At 40.3% G+C, this 23934-nt stretch overlaps 5 protein-coding genes and 1 non-coding gene across 8 annotated transcripts; 3 read left to right on the forward strand and 3 right to left on the reverse strand.

Moving 5' to 3' along the window:
• Nucleotides 1-9160: 9160 nt before the first annotated feature.
• LOC112184046 (clavaminate synthase-like protein At3g21360) lies at nucleotides 9161-9687 on the forward strand. The gene is made up of 2 exons (XM_024322342.1): nucleotides 9161-9538; nucleotides 9646-9687. Exons 1-2 carry the CDS (start codon nucleotides 9161-9163, stop codon nucleotides 9685-9687), a joined length of 420 nt encoding a protein of 139 aa, XP_024178110.1.
• Nucleotides 9688-10649: 962 nt separating this feature from the next.
• On the reverse strand, nucleotides 10650-10723 carry TRNAV-CAC. The gene has a single exon. It is a non-coding gene; the product is annotated as a tRNA-Val (tRNA).
• A 118-nt stretch (nucleotides 10724-10841) lies between these two features.
• Nucleotides 10842-16574, forward strand: LOC112187152 (UBP1-associated protein 2A). Of its 3 annotated transcripts, none has more exons than XM_040514547.1 (2): nucleotides 10842-12236; nucleotides 16254-16574. In XM_040514547.1, the coding sequence occupies exons 1-2, from the start codon at nucleotides 10921-10923 to the stop codon at nucleotides 16339-16341; spliced, it is 1404 nt and encodes a 467-aa protein (XP_040370481.1). In that variant the 5' UTR covers nucleotides 10842-10920; the 3' UTR covers nucleotides 16342-16574. The 3 variants fall into 3 exon arrangements, with proteins under 3 accessions (XP_040370481.1, XP_024181584.1, XP_024181583.1); XM_024325816.2 differs by lacking the exon at nucleotides 16254-16574 and adding an exon at nucleotides 14828-15012; XM_024325815.2 differs by lacking the exon at nucleotides 16254-16574 and adding an exon at nucleotides 13468-13774.
• Nucleotides 16575-16827: 253 nt separating this feature from the next.
• On the forward strand, nucleotides 16828-18558 carry LOC112190192 (serine--tRNA ligase). Its single transcript, XM_024329611.2, has one exon. The coding sequence runs from the start codon at nucleotides 16948-16950 to the stop codon at nucleotides 18355-18357; it is 1410 nt and encodes a 469-aa protein (XP_024185379.1). The 5' UTR covers nucleotides 16828-16947; the 3' UTR covers nucleotides 18358-18558.
• A 632-nt stretch (nucleotides 18559-19190) lies between these two features.
• On the reverse strand, nucleotides 19191-20239 carry LOC121051425 (non-specific lipid-transfer protein-like). Its single transcript, XM_040513782.1, has 2 exons — nucleotides 19562-20239; nucleotides 19191-19433 (listed from the first exon to the last, which is right to left on the reverse strand). The coding sequence occupies exons 1-2, from the start codon at nucleotides 19921-19923 to the stop codon at nucleotides 19280-19282; spliced, it is 516 nt and encodes a 171-aa protein (XP_040369716.1). The 5' UTR covers nucleotides 19924-20239; the 3' UTR covers nucleotides 19191-19279.
• A 616-nt stretch (nucleotides 20240-20855) lies between these two features.
• LOC112189059 (protein SDA1 homolog) lies at nucleotides 20856-23585 on the reverse strand. The gene is made up of 3 exons (XM_024328326.2): nucleotides 23259-23585; nucleotides 22635-22766; nucleotides 20856-21613 (listed from the first exon to the last, which is right to left on the reverse strand). The coding sequence occupies exons 1-3, from the start codon at nucleotides 23568-23570 to the stop codon at nucleotides 21155-21157; spliced, it is 903 nt and encodes a 300-aa protein (XP_024184094.1). The 5' UTR covers nucleotides 23571-23585; the 3' UTR covers nucleotides 20856-21154.
• Nucleotides 23586-23934: the final 349 nt, after the last annotated feature.

The raw sequence follows: 23934 nt of genomic DNA on the forward strand, positions 1-23934 counted from the left end.
GCATTTGTGCAAGCCTCCTTTCACCACCCGACTTCTCTGATCTAGACAAAATCTCATTAAAGTCTCCAAAGAGCAACCAAGTAGGTTAGATTGCGCAGCCAAATACCGCATCAGTGCCCAAGTCCCAATCCGATCCCCAGTGTTTGCAAAACCGTATATACGAGTCAATCTCCATTCATCCGGGGCACCTGGGTTGCCAATGGAGACATCCACATGCCGGATCAAGTAATTCCGAACGTGCACAGGCACATCATTCATCCATAAGAGAGCCAACCCTAGAGTCTCATCACTCTTTCCCATGCCCAGACAATTATCAAAGCCAACTCTCACTAGCAGCGATTCCAATTGATTATCATCACAAAGGGTTTCAGAAAGAAACAAAACCCTAGGTTTCTCTTGCCGGATTATATCTACCAACGCTCTTCGATGACTACTGCCCATGAGACCTCTACAATTCCATGCCATAACTCGAAAATTCATCATCACGGTTGACACAGTCACCGTTGTGCGCAGTCGTGAAAGGATCACGTCGCTGGCTCAGGGCGCTAACTCGATGTGCTAGGGTTTTCTTTTTTGCAATACCTTCTATTACACATAATTTCCTTTTCTTTTCTTTTTTTTTTTATTAAGAAAACGAACACCGTACATATTCTTTATTATATTTATTTGGTAGAAAATTGTGTTTGTACCACACAAACTAGAAGGGTATGTACTGTTGAATGTTGAAAATCTAAAATAAAAAGACATGCGATTGATATTCACCCTTACAAATATGTAAAACTCATTACATTCTTGGTTGAAAATGGAGTTTATGATGCATGACAATGTTCACAGCAAGCATAATAGATTAGTACGTATGTGATGCCTGACTAACTTCAGAATAAGAATATAACATATTAATTCTGTTAGATACATAGTTAATTCAAACAAAAAGTTAAGCCGTCATACATCGAAAGTTCACGAGAATGTGAAACTCTATTTTGTACTCTAAACAATTAAGATTTTTTTTATTGAGTTTGAGAATTTTGTTAACCTTCTTAATTTTATTAATTTACATAAAAGAGTTTTGTATCAATTACTGATCGATACAAAAAACTATCGTTTTGGAGTTAAAAGAGATTTGAGAAGGTTAACAAATTTTGCAATTCAAAACTGTTCAACAAAACTATTTCATTATGTCGTTTTGGAGTTAAAGAGATCTGAGAAGGTTAACAAAACTTTGCAAGATATTCCAATATGTCGTCGATTTGAGAACGTTAACAAATTTTGCAATTCAAAGCTGTTCAAAAAAACTATAAGAATCCATTTTTGTTTGCTATGTTACCTACGTTGCCAGTTTATACTTCCTCGTTCAAGAGGACTGAATTATAGAGAATATGTTTTGGTGGAAAAAACAATAATAATAATAAAAAAGTGTAATTGAAGCTGGTTTTATATTGTAATTGTATTCAAAGCTCAACTTCTTTAGAAACAGGAATCAATAAACAGTGGTTGACATAAAATGGCCGGAGTCTTTGGGTCTATACTATAATAACCCATTTTTGTATGCTGCGTCACATGTATCGTCAACTTAGAGAAATTTCTATAATACATACTAGTATGTCATGTATACATTTACAAATTTGTAAGTGGTATAATACACTTCCTTGTTGAAGAGGACTGAATTACAAAGAAGATGTTTTGGTGTAAGCAGAGATAGACTAGTAGCCAAGCTTAAAGATCGATTTCTTATTCAGGTCAAATTGTTCAATGATTTCTCTTATTCCATCTACTATTTTGTTTCTCTTCTATTTCGTCATTGTTTTGGGTGGATGTTGATACAATCTGGATTCTGATCAAGGTTTTGTAATAACCATTGGCATTCTCTTCTTTCACCTGTTTATCAAGTATGATCATCATCAAACTTTATAATTTTCTCGGTTATATTTCATATTGATCTCAGGTATTAAATGCATTTCCAAAGTTCTAGATTGCAAAGGTGATCCAGTTCTGTCATATAAAGGCACTTCCTTTTTCCACCATATATTTGATTTAAACAAATTGTTAGATCAAATCTGGGTAGATGTTCAGTAGTAACGAATTAAAACTGTAAGTTTGAAGTGTACGAGTAAAAGTTCAATGCATGCACTACTGCAAGTAGCAATTTAGGTACTAATAGTCTTTCTGAAACTTCAATTCTGTATTGGGTTTGCTAGAATATTGCATGTAAATTGTTTATTTGGCTACAATTTTGTCATGTCATTCAATTGTTTATAAGTGAATGTTGATACTGTAGTCATCATCCAAAGTTAGAAAGATTATGTGTTTTTTTATCTTTTGGGCTTTTGATGTTAAACACTCTTTTTATGCTTGAAATTGCAGATGGAAGAATACTTCAATAACACATCAGGTACACCAAGCCTCAATCTCCTTGGGAAAAATATTGTCACTATACAAGTTCTTGGAAAGTTGATGCAACACTTCTATGCAATCTGATTCGTTATTCTAAGTATTGTTTTCCATGGCTTTATGATATTAATCAAAACTTGCATGTTGATAGATCTTTAGTCTTTACTATGTTCTTCATTTATTGCAATCTGCATAATACAGTGAATGAATTTTACAAGTTCTCTATGAAATTCAATTAGTGACCACAACCCTTTTCCATGATTGGATACTTATTCCCCTATACAAACTTAGAAAAAGAAACTATGTTTCCAATGATGAAATCAAGTATGGACTGTATTTTATTTGTTTAGCATTTGGTGATTTATTGATTTATTGATTTTTTTAATCCTTTTTTCAATTTATGTACAAATTTTTCTTCGATACTGAGCATTTGGTTAGAGAACTAGCATAAACTAAGTTATTAGACATACTACCAACGTCTCTGGTAATGTTAGCTTCCTACTAGTGTGATATGCATTTATTGCCGCATATGTTTGCTTTCAATCCGATGTTTTCTTATGTACCACCATACTTGTATTTTCTATATAGTTATATCTTGGTGATCACCACTATCTTTGTCGTTATATCAGATATGATATGATCACTTCTGGTCAAGTAATATCTGTTTCTTTTTGTTTTTAAAGAACTATGCATTTATAATGCATTTTTAGTTGTGTATAATCCATTATGCTTGCAAGGAGAGGAGCTTAAATTGTGTGCATTGATTGAAAGCTCTGAAAACCATAGGCAATGTGTTATGGGCCAACTTTATATGCAGTGGAATTAGCCGGAGAGGTGCCAAGGTTCCTCTGAACCGAGGCCAGCCTATCTTCCTTTCTTCCTTGATACTCTATTTTTATTTTCCTATGTATGCTTTTCTTGTCAACCTGACCCCTTTCGACATTGTCCCTTATTTATTGGGGTTTACCAATGAAAGCTACTCATACATGAGTCTCACACCTTGTGACTAACCGATCGCTTCCTTATGTCATGGTTGTCCTCCAAGACACTCGCTCAACCAATAAGCTTTAATATCATCCCGCCTTGTGCCAGCCCATTGCTGACCCGCGTGCATCTGGCATAGCAATAGCAAGTAGAATGATAGTGCGCTGAGACCCAGTTGGCCTTCACATTCCCTCGTTGGGTTTTTTCTTAATAGCATACACAACTCATTCGCCTCGTGGGAACCACTTATACAGCCCACTTGGCTCATGGGCAACACCTGCCCGCATACTCAAGCCTTGAGTGTCCTACTGACAAGCCATCTTAGCGGTGTGTCCTTTTCCCTTCTAACGAGGCTAACAATGTTTTCTTCTTGATGATTGTCATGGCTCTAAGGCCTGTTCTAACCCATAGGCCAATCCTCAAGCGGGTGTACCGTCTTGCATGTTGGCACGCTGCTCGAGTGAGCAACTCACCCTCGATGCCCCTCTCGAGCTTCTTTTAATCTAGCACGGGGTTGCTCCCCTCCCGTGCTTGCTGGCATCACTTTCCTTTGGGCAACGTCGAACCCAAATTCATGCCTATGTTGCTTGCTCCATGGCCAATGAACACCACGTGGTCTCGAAATATCTTCCATAAGCTCACATGTTTGTTTAACGCTGATGGCATAAGGACCGCTCTCATATGAACCTCACCCTTGATGCCAACCCGCAATATTGGCTTTTCAGCCGATACTGTCCACGAGACATTCTAACTCATAGAAGCATATGCCGCCCCTTTCTGACGACATATGCCCGGCTCCTATGCCCCCAATGGGTGCCCTCACTTAGTGCCCCATGAAGGCCAGCACCAGGAGTGGTGGAGAGCTGGACACCAGGTCTCCCCCTATAGAGCATATCAGCCTTAAATGGCCAAGGCGGGAGGAAACATCAAAATAGCCGAGGAGACTAATAATTCATAATTAATTCATAGAAAATCCAATTGACACTTAGTCAAGTGCATTGGTCTCGTCTCGAGGTCCTTGACATTTCTTATGTTTTGAGTTTTCCCAAATTCTTAACCGACTCAAACAGGAAGTTCCACTTAATTATGACAATGCCATTATCCCTTCATTTAGCTCCAAGCTTACCATTGGGTCTCCAAGGCTCGCCCCTCTTGACATCTCCTTCATAAAATGTCACAATAGCACTACTCATAAGTGCGGCTCATGACACAATGAAAGGAAGACATTGAAGATCATCATCTCTCCACTTGTTAATTGAGTTTCCAAAGTTAGCAATAGGTGAACAATTTTACTAGTTTTTGATTGTGTGTAACTTTCAGCTGTGAGAGGAATTTATAATATACTTGTTCTTTTTTCTCTTTGGCGTATATATCTCTCTGATTGTTGGGCACGTGAGCTTTTATTTGCATTTTGTTGACATATTGGTTTATTATAACAATTCAAACTATAAAAGTCAAAAAAAAAAAATCCATTTTGCTAGGCTTGGATAGAATTGTGCCGAGCTCGATGGGTCGGACCAAATTTTTTATATACTAAAGGAGAATCAGGGATACTGTAGCTGATGAACATTACTTTTCTTATGAATAGTGATCTAGCCATTTTTCTCTTGCAACCTCTGCTATTTTACCCACTTACCCCTGATAGTTGTGTCTTCTATTTCTTTTACCCTATGGCTATGCTTCTTTTCTCTACGCAACGATCGACATCGGAGGTGAGAGAAAATGGAAGTATCAAACAGAAAGCATCATCATCAGGCAACATAAATGCATCAGCCTGAAATTTTTATCTCCACTACAATTTCTAAACACCATCCTCTACCAAAACCTAAACCAAAATCAGAGTGAGCCTACAAACCTTGACGACAAGGTGAGAGAGCGAAGGCATTTCTATGCTGGAGAGCGAGAACTGAACTCGGCAGTAGGCGCGGGGCGCTCTGGGACTGGTCCGAGTCTTCGTCGTCGGGATTGGAATGACGCTTTTTGGAGAGAGAAGAAGTTGCAGCGGCTTCGAATGCGGCTTCAATGGCCTTGAAACTAGACATCGTTCCCGACCTGCACTAATCAAATTCGCTCTGATCGGCGAGAAAGAGTGCAGATTGGCGCGATATGGGGGAGACAAAGAAGAGAGAGAGCGAGACGGGGCAGAGGAGACAGAGAGAAGAGAGGAGAGAAGAGAGACAGAGAGAGATAGAGAGAGATGGCGCGGGGTTGAGGCAGCTCCAACTGGAGAGAGAGAGAGAGAGAGAGAGAGAAAGAGAGAGAGAGAGAGAGAGAGAGAGAGAGAGAGAGAGAGAGTGAGTGAGAGCGACAACGCGGGGGCAAGGTAGCTCCGACAAGAGAGAGAGAGAGTGTGTGTGTGTAGATGCCGACCATGTTGGGGAGAAAGAGAGAGGAGAGAGATCGATCTGTACAGAGAGATAGGACAATGATGTAGTTTATTAATTAGGTTAGGGGTATAATAGTCATATTACTTTTAATTGGGTTAGTGGGAATAAATAGTTGTTGTTGGGGTAAGTGAGATAACTCATTTTGGTGTTTTGGTTCAAGAACTTTTTCAATATTTATTATAGTTAATAGGATTTTTATTTTGAGATGAACCTAATTAATAGGTTTGGTGTCTTTTAAAAGAATTTTATGGGTAGCGGGGAAATTGATCGAGTTTCGAATTGTGATGGTTGCAGAGGAGGCTATCGTGCACCTAGTTGGGGGCGAGGATGCAATCCAAGATCCTTTTTTCTATGTATGTGGCTGGTTGCTCTCCCAAAAAGGGTGTTGCTTCTGTCGTTTTCGGCCGCTATTTCCGGTATCTGGGGTTTGAAAGAGCGGGTTTTGATCCGTGAGGAGGAAGGAGGGATCTTTGTCTTTCAATTCAAGGAGCAGGAGACGAAGGATCACGTCCTCAACGGTGGCCCTTGGTTTTTTAACAATTCCATGCTTCTCTTGGCGGACTATGATGGTCTCCGAGATCTGACAGAGGTTCCGCTGAATTCAATGGAGGTTTGGGTGGTGGTGAAAGGTCTGCGTGTGGCTATGCGCAATGCCCGTGCCCTAACCTTACTTGGGAACTCCTTGGGGCGCTTTGTCAGGTATGACCAAGGGGCGTTGCAGAGGAAGGATCCAGTGCAAACGCTCCGGGTTATGCACGACGTACGTAGCCGTGTATGGGCTCGATGTAAGTACTCGTTTTCGGCAGCGATGGCGGTGGACTTGGAGTTGAGATATGAGAAATGCCATGGTATTTGTCGGGGCTGCGGCTTCTTTGACCACGGGCTGGGTTGCTGTGACAACGCCTTGACGGCGGTCATGGAGTCAGGAGATGGGTCGGGCTACACTCCTCCAGCGTTGGCAACAACGTTGGTGGCTGTTGATGTGGCAAGAATAGAGTCGCCCGGCCAGTCTGAGGGGCTGCTGGACGTTGGGCTGGGTCTGGAGGGTTGGACGGAGGAAGCTAGGGCAACTGGGTTGGTGACGTCGAGATCTGTTGTGGAGCTAGCGGCTGCCCCGGGATTTTCGGCAGGAAACCTAGGTTTGAAGTTAGGATTTCCTGTTGGGCCGGGTGGCAGCGGGCCTGAACAGGAGGTTGGGCTGACTTTGGGCCTGGGTGGTGAGTGTGACGACCTGATGAATGAGAGTGTGGGTGGGCCAGCTGTACATGGGCTAGTTGCAAATGGGCCAGGGACTGATGCTGTTTATCCCAAAATTTTGGGGACTCGCAAATGGTGCCATGGTGAGTGGCATATGGAGAAGCGGCAAAAACCAACCTTGGCGGAGATACCTCATGAGTTTCATCTTGGTGAACTTGTGGAGGTCCCAGTGACTGTTGGGAAGACTCCAAAGAAGAAAGGTCGGCCTAGGGGTAGTCGTAAAGAAAACAAGAGGATCAACCTGATGCCGAGGTTGTTGGATGCTGAAGAGCCTGATGCAGGTACTAGCTCCAACCCCCCAGGGGACGGAGAAGGTACATGGCTAGATTTATTAACAAAACAAGACATTCTGGACGCGAGCCTGTTGCAGTAGGGGTAATTTCTATAAGCTTTTCTAAGACGTTTGTAGTTGATATTTGTACCACAATTGAGTGCTTGGCAGATTAGACTAGATGAATATTTTTTCCTTAGAAAGCGAGATTAGTCTTGCATAGATTAGGCTGGTTGTTCAGCGAGTGTCCCTTTAGAATTGAATGAATTTACCTGTGGCTTAGATAGGGGTATCCGGTTTGTCCCGGAGTTTTCTTATGTAAGTCCTGTTTAACTCTGGCATGTGTTTTCATGGCTTGATAATTAATAAAATCAACCCTATTCAAAAAAAAAAAAAAAAAGAATTTTATGGGTGTGTTTAATCTAATATGTGATTAGAAAATTGGGTGTATGATAAAATTTTCCTAAAAGGAATATAACACAATCTAATGATAAGCACACATATTCACTAACAAAAAAAAAAAGCAAATATATACCTCACTTCATAAAGGATGAAATAAAGGGCAATTAGCGTCGTTTTAAATAAGAGAAAACTCAATGATATTATTCAAGTTCAAAAAATAGTAAATATCTTGCTACAATTGAGGAAGATTTTATTTAGATTACTTCCTCTTTAATTAGAAGGGCAAAATAGTTAAGTTAAAAAACGAGAAAAATCTTAATTATAAACATATACCCTATAAAGAAGGTTTGATTTTTTTTTTTTGAAGAATATCATGTCGATATATTAATAAATCTCAAGCTAGAAAGGACCATTACATATCCTCCCTCTACCATCTCTGGGTAGATAAAGAGTTTGTGGTAGTAGCACAGTGATACATAGATTAGGTCCAATCATTTGACGGTTCCACGTTCATAAAGAGAGCCTATAAACTATTAACTACTACATAGTAAATAGGCTGAGTAAACAAGACTCGATGACGCTTACTAAAAAACTAGAAGCATAGCTCGCTAAACAAATGGGGAATTATTGTAATCAAAAGACTAAACTAAAGGGCCTAAAGTTAAAGCAGCCCAAATTTGGCCCAAACAGACAGCCCATGGAGGGTTCTCCCCAATGTTCCCGCAGCCCAGCTTGGCCCAGGCTCAGTCTTCACCTGCATCCTCCCTGCCGCACATCACAGTTCTGATAGAGCTCCACCCAGATCTATTCCACAGCGATCCACATCGCCCTGACCTGCAACGCCGCGATCCACAGCGCCCTCTGCGCTCCACATCGCTTCAACACCAGCCATCACGAAGCAGTACCCCATCGACTAGCATCCCACGATCGATGCTGCCATCGCATTAGACCCACGACGCCGCCAAAACGAAGCCGCCACTGACGATGCCCTCCAAAACTGTTTCGCACGACAACCTGCCTCAGAGAAGTCAACCAAACCAGAAGCCGAAAGCCGACCTGCAAAACCTTAAGGAGAACCCCAACCAAGAACTTTCACGGCCATAGCTTCAGTACCCGTCCGGCAACAGCCTAGAAACGTCAGAGGGGACGGGGCCAAACCCAAAGGTCAAGACGTCGCCGGACGAGATTGATTTCCAGTAGGAAAGACCCACCTCCAGCTTTAAGGTTTCGCAACCTCTCTCTCCCGTTTAGGGTTTTTTGTGTGTGACAAACTATATGTAAATAGTGACAAACTATATATAAAGAAGGTTTGATTAATATGAATTGAGTGTAGTTTAGGAAAAAAATTATGGGTGGATTTTTCCTAATACAAGCTTGGTATTTTTTAGTTTATATCTAAATTTTTCCTATGTAAACCATACGAGTACCAAACCCTTCTCCACAAAACCAAAGATACCCTAGAGCTCAGAAAATGGGGCACAGATTTGTGGAAGGAAAGACAGAGGGAAAGAAGGAATTTGGGGGCAACGTGTTTCCAAAGACATTGAAACCTCCTCCGGAGATGAGCACTGATGGCGTGGATGAGTTGGTGGATATGGTGAAGGAAGAGAGAGAATTGTTGCACAAGACTCTCGAGGCTCACTCTGCCATTCTATTCAAGGGTTTCGGATTGAAGAGCACAAAGGAGTTCGGGCGTGTGGTGGAAGTGTTTGGATGGGAAAACATGACTCACTTGTCGGCAGCCCCATGGCCGGTTCTGAGGCATTCAGTGGGAGAGAGAGTTTATGCTACAAATGCGACTCACAGGCCTGTTGCTCAACCCATCACCTTTCATCATGAGATGGCTTTGGTATGTTCATGTCAGTTGTTATTTAAATTTCCAGAATTTAATCCCTAGCTTATTCAACATGTCCAAAGTGTAGTTCCTCCCCTGAACATGACCACCTGATGCTACAGACGTTTGGATTCTCTGATTATTTATACACGTTGACTGATTGATCCTATATATATTTTAAAAACCACAGTCCTAACAAATCTGATAACCATAATGTCTCTATAAAACGTGTTTTCCTTGTTCAAAAGCTGTGGTTATTTGATTTATATATAAAATACTAGCCTCTTAACCTGCGTAAAAGCGCGTGAATATTTATCTAGCAAGTAATTGCAATTCATATCATTTTGTGGTATAACTGATCAATTCTCATATGATATAAACTAAACCCTAAACTAAATTTGATGTGATCGAGATTAATGCTGTTGCATGTGAAGGAAGTTCCTTCAAAGTTATTTTTGTATTGTTCGTAGCCATACCCCGAGGGTGGAGAGATATCTATACTGCCTAGCCAGGTGTTAGTTGATCAAATGGGAGAGAGAGCCTGAATTCGTCTCTAAAATTTCAACAACAGGTTTTGTCCACATAGCTAGTTTGGCCACGGAATATGATCCTAAGGATGCTGGTGGTATCAATGAGCCATGGAAATGGATCCTAGACACTCAAGATCTTGCTGAAGCTGAGAAGAGGTATCAAATTTCTCTTTCTAATATGTAAATGAAGTAGAGTACAAAATTGTACATATTTTAGCTTTTGGCATGGCTTGGCTTGGTAGAATTGTGGATCCTAATTTACAGTACAACACTTGAAATAGATTTAGTCTATCTAAAACCTAAAGAAATATATATTAACACCACCGTTACAAAATTAACCCTTCACCGGTTGTTGACAATATTGGGGTTACACACACAATCTGTCTCAAAAACAGATACTTAGCTACATCTGTTCCTTAGCTAAGGAAGGAATTTCCATATTTTGACTACTTTTCGATCACATATTCACAACTTCTGTAAAATTTCAGTCAAATTGATGATCGTTAAGATATCCAAAACTGCAATTTACCATGATAACTTAACGACCAAGCTATAAGGGTCTAGCTGGGACAAGCAATCCAACAACAGCAAAAAAGTGTCTGAACCCAGGTTCGAACTGGGGACCTCTAGTGTGTGAGACTAGCGTGATAACCGACTACACCATCCAGACATAATTACCCATGAGCTGCAACAAATTATACCTATTCTAATTTCAATACTAAGCAAATGAAAATAAAACAAAAATCTCCAACGCACACGTATAACGCAGACTCCTTATAACCAAATGTACCTCCCCGACCCAAAAACCCTCTCACCGCGACAGTGTCACAACTCCAAAGTCTAAAGTCCAAACCCTCTCTATCAAAAATGGCCAAGATCCAAACCACCAAGAAGCGCAGGCTCGTCAAAACCGCCGACAAAAACCTCGACAAAACCCCCAAAGCCGCAAAGCTCGAACCAAAACAAGAACAAGAACACGAACACGAACACAACGACGACCTCCGCCACAAACAGCCCCAAACGGGGTCGGACTCGGATTCGGACTCCGACCCGGAGACCCTGTCCCAGCTGCTGGAGCCCTACTCCAAGGAGCAGCTCATCTCCCTCATAACCGACGCCGCCTCCAACGACTCCTCCCTCTTCAAACGCATCCGCGACGCCGCCGACGCCGACGTCTCGCACCGCAAGATATTCGTCCACGGCCTCGGATGGGACACCACCCGCGAAACCCTAGTCTCCGCCTTCCAGCCCTACGGCGACGTTGAGGACTCCAATCTGGTAATGGACAAGCTCACCGGCAAGACCAAAGGCTACGGCTTCGTCCTCTTCAAGACCCGCCGCGGCGCCCTCAAGGCCTTGAAGGAGCCCAAGAAGAGCATCGGCAACCGCAGCGCCTCCTGCCAGCTGGCCTCGGTGGGCCCGGGGAACAATACGGGGGCGCCGTCTTCGTCGTCGAGTGGCGGCCAGTCGGACTCGGCGGGGAGGAAGATTTACGTCAGCGGCGTGCCGCATGAGGCCGAAGCCGAGAAATTGAGGGTTTTGTTTGGGAGATTTGGGGAAATTGAGACCGGGCCGATGGGGTTCGATTCGCAGACCGGAAAGTCTAGAGGTTTTGCTTTGTTCTTGTACAAGAGTGTGGAAGGTGCAAAGAAGGCACTTGAGGAACCGGTGAAGGTGTTTGAAGGGCACCAATTGAACTGCCAGAAGGCCACTGAGGGGTCAAAGAACAAGAATGCCGTGGGGCCGGCACAGCAGCAGACGCAGGCTCCGCCACTGGCCACAGTACCCGGGGCGCAGAATATGGCGTTTTTCGGACAGTACCCGGGATTGAATCCGCTGTATGGTGGATTGATGACCAATGTAGGAGGTGCATTGGTTCCTGGGTCTGGTAACCCGGCTATGATGGCCCGGCCGTTGAACCCGGGTTTACTGGCGGGGGCATTGAACCCTGGTGTGTTTCCAGCTGGACAGTATGGTCAGGTGGGTGCTGGTGTTGGTGGGTTTGGTGGTGTGTCTCATGGGATGGGGAGTTTCGGTGGGGGAGGCTCGTTGCTTGGCGCATACGGGTCAATTGCACCGCTTCCTGCAATGCAGAGTCTGCAGCATGTTTATCCAAGTTCACAGACGGGGCAGACGGCTACAGTTAGGCCTCAGGGGAGTAATGGGTACCAACCGTATATGTGGTATGATATGTTGGACTTGCATTTCTTATGTCTTAGTTTTGTGCTTATGTGTCTTCATTTTGTTTGTGCTTACTCGCCTCTAGTATTGATCATTTTTTTGGTAAAAGAATTCTTGTACTTTAATTTATATGGATTTGAATTGTCTAGTTTAGTTATATATACTTGGATTCTGACTCCTTCTGTTTCTGTTGTTTAGAGCTTTACAAAACACTCTTTTTCCAATTTTCAGAAGTACTTTAGGACGTCCATGATGTACATAGGTTGTCAAGATTGGTGATATTCTTTTAAGCTGAAATCTTTACTAAATCTATGCATGTTAAGATGTTAGCCCGTGAACTTTGGTGTCAGCTTAAATAATTTCAGCATCGAGGAAGGGGGTCAATACATTAAAAGGCTATAGAATACCTTAGATAGATGTAACCTTTGGTTCTTTGAAATTAACCTCGACTTTATGGACCTATTATACACAAAAATAATGTTCCTTTATCAGCTTTTGCGGTCATTGTTTGTCAAATCCAAGATGTTTCAATTTTCAGATTTATATTAGACGCGCTGCTTTCCTTGTTGCTTTCTTGAAATTTTTCATTATACTTCTTTTCTTGTACGTTTGGTTTTGTATTACTATTTTTATATTTATTAACTTCTTCCTTTACTGTCAAGTTATAAATTTGCATTTTCTTTATCTGGCTTGCTATTGGATTAAACCTTTCTTTCTTTCTTTCTTTTTTTTTTTTTTATTTCAAATATTCTATTCTTATGGGTCTACATAGATGAGTTTTACTTATGTGAACCCATTTCAATTTCATTTGAATATTGTTTGGTTGTTGTTGTGCAACCCAAGGCAAAATATTTCAAACACTTTTGGCTGCATGTAGAAATCTGTTTTGCAACCTCCTGTTTTTGGGTGGTTGGCTAAAGTACTCAAATGTTTGGTTTGCATATTTTTTTTTTTTCATTTTTGTTGGTATTTCAATTTTAAATCCTTTATTTGTCTGGATTTATATTATTGCACAAATCCTTGTATTTATACCATCAATATGCCATGGCTCAGAATTTTCTTAACATGGATCACTTGAACATATGTTTCTACTCATTTGAGCATGAGTGTTTTACTTGCGTTTCTGGTTTTGATATTTAAAGTCATAGGTGTATAGAACCTTTAGGATGATAGTTCATTTCAAGGGAGAATATTGTGTTTTCTGCCATTACATTTTGGGCTGTATATTTGCAGAGTAAGTGTGGCTGAAGTTCAGCAAGGATGACCAATGACTCTTGGGGAATATTTATCTTAAAGCTTGCTTTGGGTTGATCAATTTTTCTGGAAGTTTTTCATGGGGAAGACTTTGGAATTGAATATAATTTTCTCATGGTCCATATCTTCGCCATGCTCGGCAACAACTTGATGGATGTTCCTCTTTTCTTTTCTTTTTTTCTTTTAGTCCATCAAATTTTTGTCAAGCTTTATCTTGTAAGAACTTTCGACATCTATTTTCACTTTTATGCTCAGTTTTCAATAATTTCGAGTGCATATCTTTTAATTTTGGCCCTTCTTATTTTCCTCTCTTTTTCCCTCTTTTGTCTATTTGCATAATGTTCTGATTTATTTTCCTATTCCGATATAAGATGAAGGATTATCAAGACCATTAGCAGTTTGATGAGGTCCTGATGTTTTTCATAAACTCAGTTCTCCATTTGTAGTTTTGAACAACTTTACTTAATTTTTCTTTCAACATTACTGGCTTTTACATTATGGTTACTCCTTTTAGTGCATGGGGAGTTATTTTGAATTGATTTTGTAGTTTTCTATGGTTACTATATAGTTTGCAAGTAAATGTTTATCCTAATCTGGTGTGGGAAATATAACTAAAAAATTTCTAATGGGATGACATGAGGTGAATGTTTGTTACCTAATTAGTTAAAGCAGTCTTGTTAGCACAAAAAAGCAAAAAGGCTGACTCTTTGTAGGTTCTTTATCATATTTTTCACTTTTTGTACTAGTAGCCTCTTCTGTGAGATACATATAAGCTACAGAACTTTTTTGTGTATATCCTGAGGCTGTAGGGTATCAACTATTTAATTGAAGGACTGTTGTCTTTTGTATAATATGATGGTTTAATTATGGAAGTAGAGTCTGTTGTATTTTGTTAACAAAATTCTTTGATGGATGTTAGGTTCGATTTGCTACTTTGGCAATCTAAAGTATGATTTTCATCTTCTTTAATGCAATTGTAGAACTCTGTGGTTATTAGTTTGGGGGACATTCAACTGTGCAAACTCAGTTTCTTGGATTTAGCATTATAAAGTTTTTTTTTTTTGGAGGTTTATAAGAATCCCATGAATATGCAAAAGGGAATGAACTACTGTGTGGACAATTGTCTTCATGTTTTTGTTGCATTTGTTCTTTTAACCCTATTTAATGTTTCTTTTACATGGTCTCATTTCGTCTTTACTATCTTGCTTTCTGTTTCTTGGATCTTACTCTTACAGTCTCACTTCATTTTACTTTTTGACTTGTTTTTCTCAATATGGACCATTTACTTGAACTTGTCCTTTTGTTTCTTTATTTTCTTCTTTTTCTTTTCCTTCTCCAGAGAACTTTTAAACAGTGAGTCAATTTACGCTATACGCCTCAAGGTAGCTTCATTTCTTGGAAGGGATGTACTAAATGAATATGAAAGGCTCCTATCTGTCCCAATAATAAGTTCAGTAATTCATTAAGTTGATTGTGACACTTGTAGAGTTCTTTCTTGAAACAACTTTTGGTCAGCGAGACAAACTATTTCAGCTAGTTGCATAAGGAGAATCTTCTGTGGAACAAGCCTTTTGAGGACCCTATGATCCAAAAAAAAAATTGATATGAGCAAATATGAACCGTAGTTGCTAGATTTGTAAGTTAAATGCGAGTGTGTGATATATTCGGTATCATGGGAGAACATCTTATTAGCCAGTTAGATTTTGATGGGGTTCCAACTCTGATTTGCATACCCATCACTCAGTGCACACTTGATCGAGAACTTATAGAGCTGCTAGCCAGTTTCACTTACAAGATGAGGTAGAATCTTAGCAAATCTTATCCTTTTCATCAACATGCACCTCCTCTAAGGCAAATGGTATATGAAGTTTAGATAGTGTATATGTGATGAATAAGTCAGGAGAGATTGGTCAATAGCTCTATAAACACCAAGACCTATCATTAAGTTCAAGAATATTAGTGTTATTCATCTTGGTTAATTGAATCATGTTTGGCCTCAGTTCTAATTGTTTGCATGCAACTGAATGATGGATGCTGGTATTCGTATTGGTCCAACTTTACATGAGTACTACTTGGTATGTTTTTGTGTTTTGATTAACCTGGTTAGCCTGATAATCAATCATTGGAATCTCATGAATGCTCCATGTTGATGTTGTGTGCCGCAAGATGTGTTTTCATGGCTAGAAATTTGCTGTTACGCTACCCGGTCCTTGATTAACCCTAGAGTACAACTTGTTGGAGAAGAAAAACAAACCAAATGAACAAAAGGAACATTTGTTCATCACGGAGGCAGCCTGTGTACAGCAATACCGTAATCAATTTTATGGCATCATTTCATTAAAAGTTTCAGAGAGCTTGAAGGAAAATGTGTTGATCGACTCTCTGTTGTAGTGTGGAAAATCTTTTCTAGCCATAAGTCGTGAGTATTCGTCGGGAAAATTCAGATTTTTTTAATGGGTCGATAAAAAGTAAAAGGACATTGTCTTGATTTAGCTGTGTTAGTAGGTGTGATGTAGGATGAGATTAAAATTGATTAAAATAAAAAAAATATTAAAAAAAAGTATCGTCATATTCATATTAAGAAGAACCGTTTAAGGTTGATTTTCAAACTGACTTCTTAATGGTGGAATTGCTCATGAATACCTCTTTTGTATATATCAATATGAGCAAAAACCCAGTTGGGATTCCAAAGATAAATGGGCCTAACTTCAGCAGCGTCTATCATCTAATATATCTCCCTTTCTGTACCTAATCAACTTCCGCAGTTCCCAATCCAGATTCGTCCGGTGGTGGTCAGCAACAGTGTTGACTTTTGGTCGCGCTGCTGTCCTATGTCTGCTGCCAAACGGGTGATGATGGTTCATAAGGCTAGGTTCCCAAGATGGCTATGCTTGGAGGCCTGGCGGTGGTGTTCCGGCTTGAATCTGTTTTTGCTGCTCTGTGGCAAGTAAAGTCCGATGTATTGTTTTTGATTCGTTGTCAAACGCCCGTGGGCGAGGCTTTTCCAGGCGTTAGCAGCGTAGCTCCTCTGTTGGTGGCGTCAAGGTGGAGGATGATGGAGCGCCTTGTTCTGACAGCGGTGACGGTGGATGTAGTCTGGTTGTATAATGAATGGTCTATCCTTATGTATCATCGTGGTACCACCACAACTTCTTGTCTATCTATCGAATGATAGCAGAATGATATGTAATGGTCATTCTAGCTTGAGATCAATATATTGACTATGCCTTCGTTCAAAAATATATATATATATATATATATATATATATATATATATAAGGTAAGTTCAATATTCTTTAGTATCTAAGATTTATTTTATTTCCCATTTTAGTTACATTTGGATTTTTTTGTTGTAGTCTACAAGGAATATATTTACTATTCAATTTTTACGTTTTCTAGTTGTATTAGGGTTGTATTAGCTTATGATTTACGAATTAAATGCCTATATAAGCCTCAGTCATGCTTTGCTTGTTCTCTGCGTTTTTCTCCGGCAAAGTCTTCAACTTTTCATCAATAATGTTGGACATCAATCTATTCAGAGAAGAGAAGGGCAACAACCCACAAATCATTCGCGAATCTCAGAAGCGTCGTTTCAAAAGCGTCAAGATCGTCGACGAGGTCATTCAGCTTGATAAACAATGGCGTCAACGTAAATTCGAGCTCGAGAGTCTCCAGAAAGAGTTCAACAAGATCAACACGATCAACAAGAAAGTTGCTCAGTTCAGGATTTCAGGTCAGGATGCAACCGAGGAGTTTAAGGACACAGATGAAATCAAGAGGTTGATCGCAGAAAAAGAAATTGAAGTTCGAGAGGCTTTAAACCTTTTGAATTCGAAACTGGAAGTCATTGGAAACCTTGTGCATGATAGTGTTCCCTTGCATGATGATGAGGCCAATAATGTTGTGGTTAGGTCGGTGGGTGAGAAACGGTTGGAGCCAAAACTCAAATATCACGTTGAGCTTGTTGAGCTTGTGGGTATTGCTGACTTGAAGAAAGGTGCTCAAGTAGCAGGAGGTAGAGGTTATTACTTGAAAGGTGCTGGCGTCCGCCTCAATCAAGCTCTGATAAATTTTGGTCTTGATTTCCTTGAGAAAAGGGGATACACTGCATTGCAGACTCCATTTTTTATGAGGAAAGATATCATGGCAAAGTGTGCTCAATTAGCACAATTCGATGAGGAGCTTTATAAGGTTACCGGAGAGGGTGATGACAAATATCTGATTGCTACAGCTGAGCAGCCACTATGTGCATATCATGTGGACGATTGGATTCATCCTTCACAGCTGCCCATAAGATATGCTGGATATTCATCTTGTTTCCGCAAGGAAGCTGGTTCACATGGTCGAGATACCTTGGGAATTTTTAGGGTTCATCAGTTTGAAAAAGTTGAACAGTTTTGTATGACAAGCCCAAATGGCCAGGACTCTTGGGAAATGCTAGAGGAAATGATCAAGAACTCTGAGGAATTTTATCAGCAGCTCAAACTTCCTTATCGTGTTGTGTCCATCGTTTCTGGTGCTTTGAATGATGCGGCAGCAAAGAAGTATGATCTGGAAGGGTGGTTTCCTGCATCTCAGACATACAGGGAGCTCGTCTCATGTTCAAACTGTACAGACTACCAATCAAGAAAATTAGGAATTCGATTTGGGCAGAAAAAGAGCAATGAGCAGACGAAGCAATACGTTCACTTGTTGAACTCCACTCTTACAGCAACTGAGAGAACAATTTGCTGCATTCTTGAAAACTATCAGAGGGAAGATGGTGTTGAGGTACCAGAAGTCTTACGAAACTACATGGGTGGAGTGTCCTTCCTACCATTCAAGAACAAACCAGCCCCTGAAGTCAAAGGGAAGAAATCAAAGGCCTAAATTCATCATTTTCCAGATTTTCACTGAGATTAGTTAATTATATCGCATATACTCCTAGTATTTCTAATAAATTGTGAAACCCAGATTCAACGTCTTGATGTTGTAATGAACTTAGAATTTTGCTTCTTGTTTAGTCTTGGGTCATATTATTTTCACACTTTATTTTGGATGAAGATTCTTGATTAGGAGTTGTTTTACTTTGATTTACTAAGTTTGGGTTTAGTGGAGGCCTTCATGGCAAATCAACTCTATTAATTTTACTCTCAAGTCAAAATTTGATAATCCATCATGTTTTATTGACTTAGTCTTGGATGGTGCATGAGTTATTTTCAACGAAAATGATGGTCTGTACTTTAGAATTGAAAGAGGAGTAGTGATCGAGCTTTAATGTTATAGGCATGGTGATATGGGGTGAAAATAACTGTATCGTTTTGTGTTTAAACAGTGAAGACGTTTTAATCGCCTTATCGGGTTCAAGGATTGTGCACATCGGCCATGATTTTTGGCACAGTACTCCTTTGCTTAGCATTCTTTGTAAGTTTGTAGAATAGCTCGATCAGTTGCTGTTTCTTATCAGGACGCTCCATTATAATGGAGTAAAGAATCATATTGCGGAAATGATATAAGCGCTCGATGATTTCAAAGATTATCTAGAAATAAATGGCTTTGGATATATAATAAAATTACCAAAACAAAATGTGCTAGAAAACTAAAAATCTTGGAGGGAAAGCCTTGCTACGCTTCCTTTCGTATGGCATATCATAACCTAGATATATAGTGTCTATATGCTCAACAAGTTTGCTAAAGAGGCTATGAGAATGGCACCAATTGCGTTATAACATGTAATTTTATTGGGAATTCAATCCTCCACGTACAAGCAAATTAGACCTTAATTAAACATCTCTAATTAAAACAAGCAGTTTTATTCAAAAGATACAAGGGCACTATTGTTTTCACTGCCATATCTGTTCTTAACACTAGTAGAAAACCGAATTCTATACTGCCAGTAAAAGCCCATGCTTGGATCATAGCAAAATAACCAATAGGTGGCAACCCTTGAATCTTCAGGTTCATACCTGTATAAGACATTGAGCATTATATCTAAAGGTCAGCCTTTTCTTTTTCAAATGTAAATGATGATATGATGGCATGGAATTAGCTAGCATATATACATGTGAGAGAGAAATAAGAGTAATTAGCTTACTGGGAACAGTCCATATCATCCGAGACACGTGCCGGTGGAAGCTTTACAGAAACGTCACAGGCGGGGAACAGAAGACGAAGTGCAGATAAGTTCAGAGGCCCTGCCTTTTGTAAATCCTCTAGACACTCATATAGCTTCTTCGCAATTACTTGAGTGCTGAGAGACGCCGCAGCTTTACAGCAAGCCGGTGTAGGCTCCGAAGGATCATATAGCGGAAAGCAAGGATCCAACAGATTCAAGGTAGTTTTACAAGTCTCGGGATAGTGTGGCCTAAAAGGTGGACTAAAAGGTGCACCAATGGCAGGCCAAGAAACCCCGAGGAGGAGTATCACAATGGTGATCATCTTGGATAGAGCAAGCATGTCTGGTCTCAATTCTAATGGTTTTCGTACAACTAAGATACAGCTGTTGGTGTTGTTTTTGGCTGAAGTTTAGACCTATATACACTATAGTAATGTAGTACGTACATTCATGTTGAATGTGTCTGGTTAACCTAACTCCCGATCATGGCAATCTGATGCTGTCACAGACTACTCATGCCTCAATGGATCAACACAAGGTTTCAGGGGAAAAAAAAAACAAGGAACAAGTGAATATGAAAACCACTTGTAGCAATGCCAACCCTAAAGAAAACTATGCTTGAGATCTGGTATATTTGGCTTGTAAAGTTGTGAGTTTGTGAGCCGTTTTGTGTTATTGTTTATGATATGCCACAAATTAAACTCATACTTTTTACTCGTGTTTCTTCTTTTAAAGCCAATTTTTACAATCAGTGTTGTTCCACAAATGAGGGAGTTGAGATAAAATTAATCTTGAGGGTTTTTGACCCAACGATTGAGTCAAGTCAATCTCGAATTTGTGTAAAACCAAATGAACCAAGCTCGATCATCTACATGTTCACTAAGAAACCTCAAAACGTCTATAGCCATTGATTTACCATGTTCTCAAGATTGTTATTAGAAAAAGAGTCAACAATTCATATTCATACTGCGACAAAATAAAGGATTTCTAATAATAATGAAAACCTCTATTGCAACATAAACGTTGGTCGATATTGCTTATAGGGAGTTTTCAATATGAGATTGATCTCTATACTGTATATGATCATCACTTGAGTGAAGAATCTTATTGCGGAAAGATATTTCAAACGTTTTGGTAGTTTATGAATCATTTGGACATTGGTCAGAAACTAAACATAGGGTTTCCTTATGGCCGAAAATATAAAAAGTCCAAATCAGTTTTACAATGAAAGCTCGAAGAGAATTTGTGTAATAGTCGTCTAACTTCTGAAAAGTAAAAGGAAAATTAGCTTTGCCTAAATGACTTTTATTGTAGAACATTTCTCAACGTTTGAATAGTCATGAAGTTACGGAAACAATACTACAACAGAACATTATAAAGGTGACTAAACAGAACATATTAAAACAGTTACTTGTTCTCTACTTGTGAAATGCAAAAGCAGTCTCTTTTATACCTAAACACAACGGAATTGGAAATTGAAACAGCATCCTAAGAAACCCTCCCTCATCTAGACAAACAGTTAGAAAGCAAGGTAGTCACAATGGAGAGAGGCTTCACTATTCTTCTAACTCTCTACTTCTTCCTCTTCTTTGGGGGCTGAAGTGCTTCCTCATCTTCATCTTCTTCCTCCTCCTCATTCTCCTCGTCGGCTCCTTCCTCATCCTCTTCTCCGCCATCGTCATTGTCATCGTCGTCATCGTCATCATCATCCTCTTCATCATTGTCGTCCTCATTGTCATCTTCTTGGTCATCACCATCTTCTTCATCGCCCTCTTCCTCTTCTCCATTCTCTTCAGCCCCACCTCCTGCTCCACCCTCTGGAGCCTTCTTTGAGTTACTCTTATTGTTGTTCGGTTTGTTGCCATACTCTTCTCCTTCTTCAGATGACAAGTCCTCTTCACCTTCTTCCAGTCCACCATCACCATCATCATCTTCATCATCTCCCTCAGCATCAGCTGGCTTAGCTTGGGATGTAGTGTGAGGATCTTCTTTAATACCAGCTCCGTTGTTAGGTAAAAACGCAAGGGGATCCTGGAATCAAATTACAGATATGGAAAGAAAGTAGCAAAAGAACTTGTTACAATTTTTTAATTCAAAGTTAACAATTGGTAACACCACGGAATACTTGAGCATTACTAAGCAAACAAACTTCCGTACTTGTTGACTTTAAGACATTTTTAATCTTGATGAAAAGACATGATGCCACAACCTCGGTGGTCATCGAATGATAATATGCTCTGCCAAGAAAAGGAAAATACTAGAAGGACAACATCTCCAGTCACACAACTCCACTTCAGATTTGTCTAGCACAATCACCAGACAAGCAGAATATGTTCTATATTTGGAAGAGGTAAAATACTTATGTTGATGCAAAATTAATGGGAATAACATCTCCATACAGTACGCTGTGCCATCCCTATCCCCTTTACAAATTTGATTTTTACAAACAACTCGGGTCGAATCAGGACTCAAAAGTGAGATCCGAACTGGATCCTCGCACGAACCCTACCGAACTCAATTCTGAGCTAAGATTGTGCACGGGCTGTGGCTAACCCACGCACAACTTTTCCTAATCATATTTCTCGTCTTTTGATTACATTGAAACAAATCAAACTCCTAACTTAGCCTAATCCTAACACCCGAGGGCTTGCTTGTTCATATTATTATATGGTTCAATTCAGTGACTTAGACTTCAAGTTACAACTAATGTGAATATAAAAACCATGAACCAAATTTTGCAACTTTGTAATCAACGAATACTTCAAAGAGCATCAGGGACAGAATATTCCCTACACCTCCTTTTCTTTCCATATGGACCCCCATTCCCCACAACACGACAAATCAAGCACGACAAATAAAGCGGACCCCACACCCTACCAAACAAATCGGAGCTCAACTACTCAACCCAACCCAGGATAACACTGTCCTTTCCAAATCCGGACCGCTCCTAAGTTCTATCTCTCTTCAAATTTTCCGACCAAAAGTAGAAAAATTACGTCACGGATAAATAGATAGCAGTAAAAATCATGGAACCAGGGTGAATTTAACTTACCAGAGCCAAGAGCTGGGTCCTGAGCAGAGCCGAGAGCAGCAAAGCAGCCAGGGCCTCCACGGCGCGTGTTAGCGACGCGCCGTTGACTCCGACCGAACCGTAGTTAATTTCCATTTTGCGGCAACCAGACACCTGCAGGACCAAACACGTATAAACAATAAGCTTCTGGCCGTCGGATCTTCCCCCCAAATCTCTACCAGCCGTTGATTCTCTTGCCATGTAAGTCAAGAAAAATAATGAAAAATTTAAGAAAAGAATGAAAATAAGAGTTTTCTGCGGCATATTTTCAAAACACGACAAAAGACGACTTTTTCGTGAACCAAAACGTTGCCGCCGACGACCTTATCTCTTGTTTTCTCGCCGGAATTTCAACCTTCGACGGGAAAAGTTGTCGGAATGTAAAAATTTACGATAGAACAATTGAAATCGAACTCAACAAACAGGGAAAGTTATATAATCAACACAAACATAGCTAAAATTTGCGAAATTAAGCTGCGGAACTTCGAAAGTTGCCGGGAAAGTTAAAGAGCAAGAGCAGAAGAGGTGTAGTAGCTAAAAAAAACAAAAGGAGTGAAATTACGAAACTAGACAGGGAAGTGAGAATCAGAGAGGTTAGAAGCGTACCAGGAAGTGAGATCTGCGGGTTTGAGGGTCGGAAACCTCTAGAAAACAGCGGCGGAGGCTGCGTTCATTCCTGACCGTAGGATCGTGATCGAAGAGACACAGAGAGAAACAAGATGGGGAAAATATCAGAGAGAAAAGAGAGAAGAAGGGAGCAGAGAGACAGAGAGAGAGTACTGGCGTGTGACTGCCCGTAATTCTCCAGTCAAGTTCGGGCAGGACGGGCAGGGAGGGATTCGTAGGTAGATTTGCTGTGGGGAGCTGCCCGGGAGAGTAGGTAAGGACAAGTTTGGGTTTTAAGGAGCTTTTAATCATTTACTTAATTGTTGTTAGATTTATATAAATTCCTTAAAGACCACTGGACTTGGGTATATTCGAACGAATCCAACGGTCGTCGTAGTAATTTTATTTATTTTTCAGTCCTCGGGTAATAGTAATTTTGCAAGATTGCCTGTTATTAACGGCCTCCATTTAAAACAAGGACTCGGGTGACGTGTCGTGCAGGCTATGGTCCACGTGTCGGAAGTGAAAATGAACCTGTGGTCCAGCTGTGGAACCGTGGTTAAGTCAGTAAACTTCACCACGGTTTTACAAACGAGGGTTTGGGGTGTGTTGCTAGATAAGGGAATGATGAGGCAATTGAAATTTATATTTGTTATCGTGAATGTAATGGTGTGGC

Source organism: Rosa chinensis, chromosome 2, assembly GCF_002994745.2.
Source record: "Rosa chinensis cultivar Old Blush chromosome 2, RchiOBHm-V2, whole genome shotgun sequence".
In the NCBI taxonomy this organism is placed as follows: Eukaryota; Viridiplantae; Streptophyta; class Magnoliopsida; order Rosales; family Rosaceae; genus Rosa; species Rosa chinensis.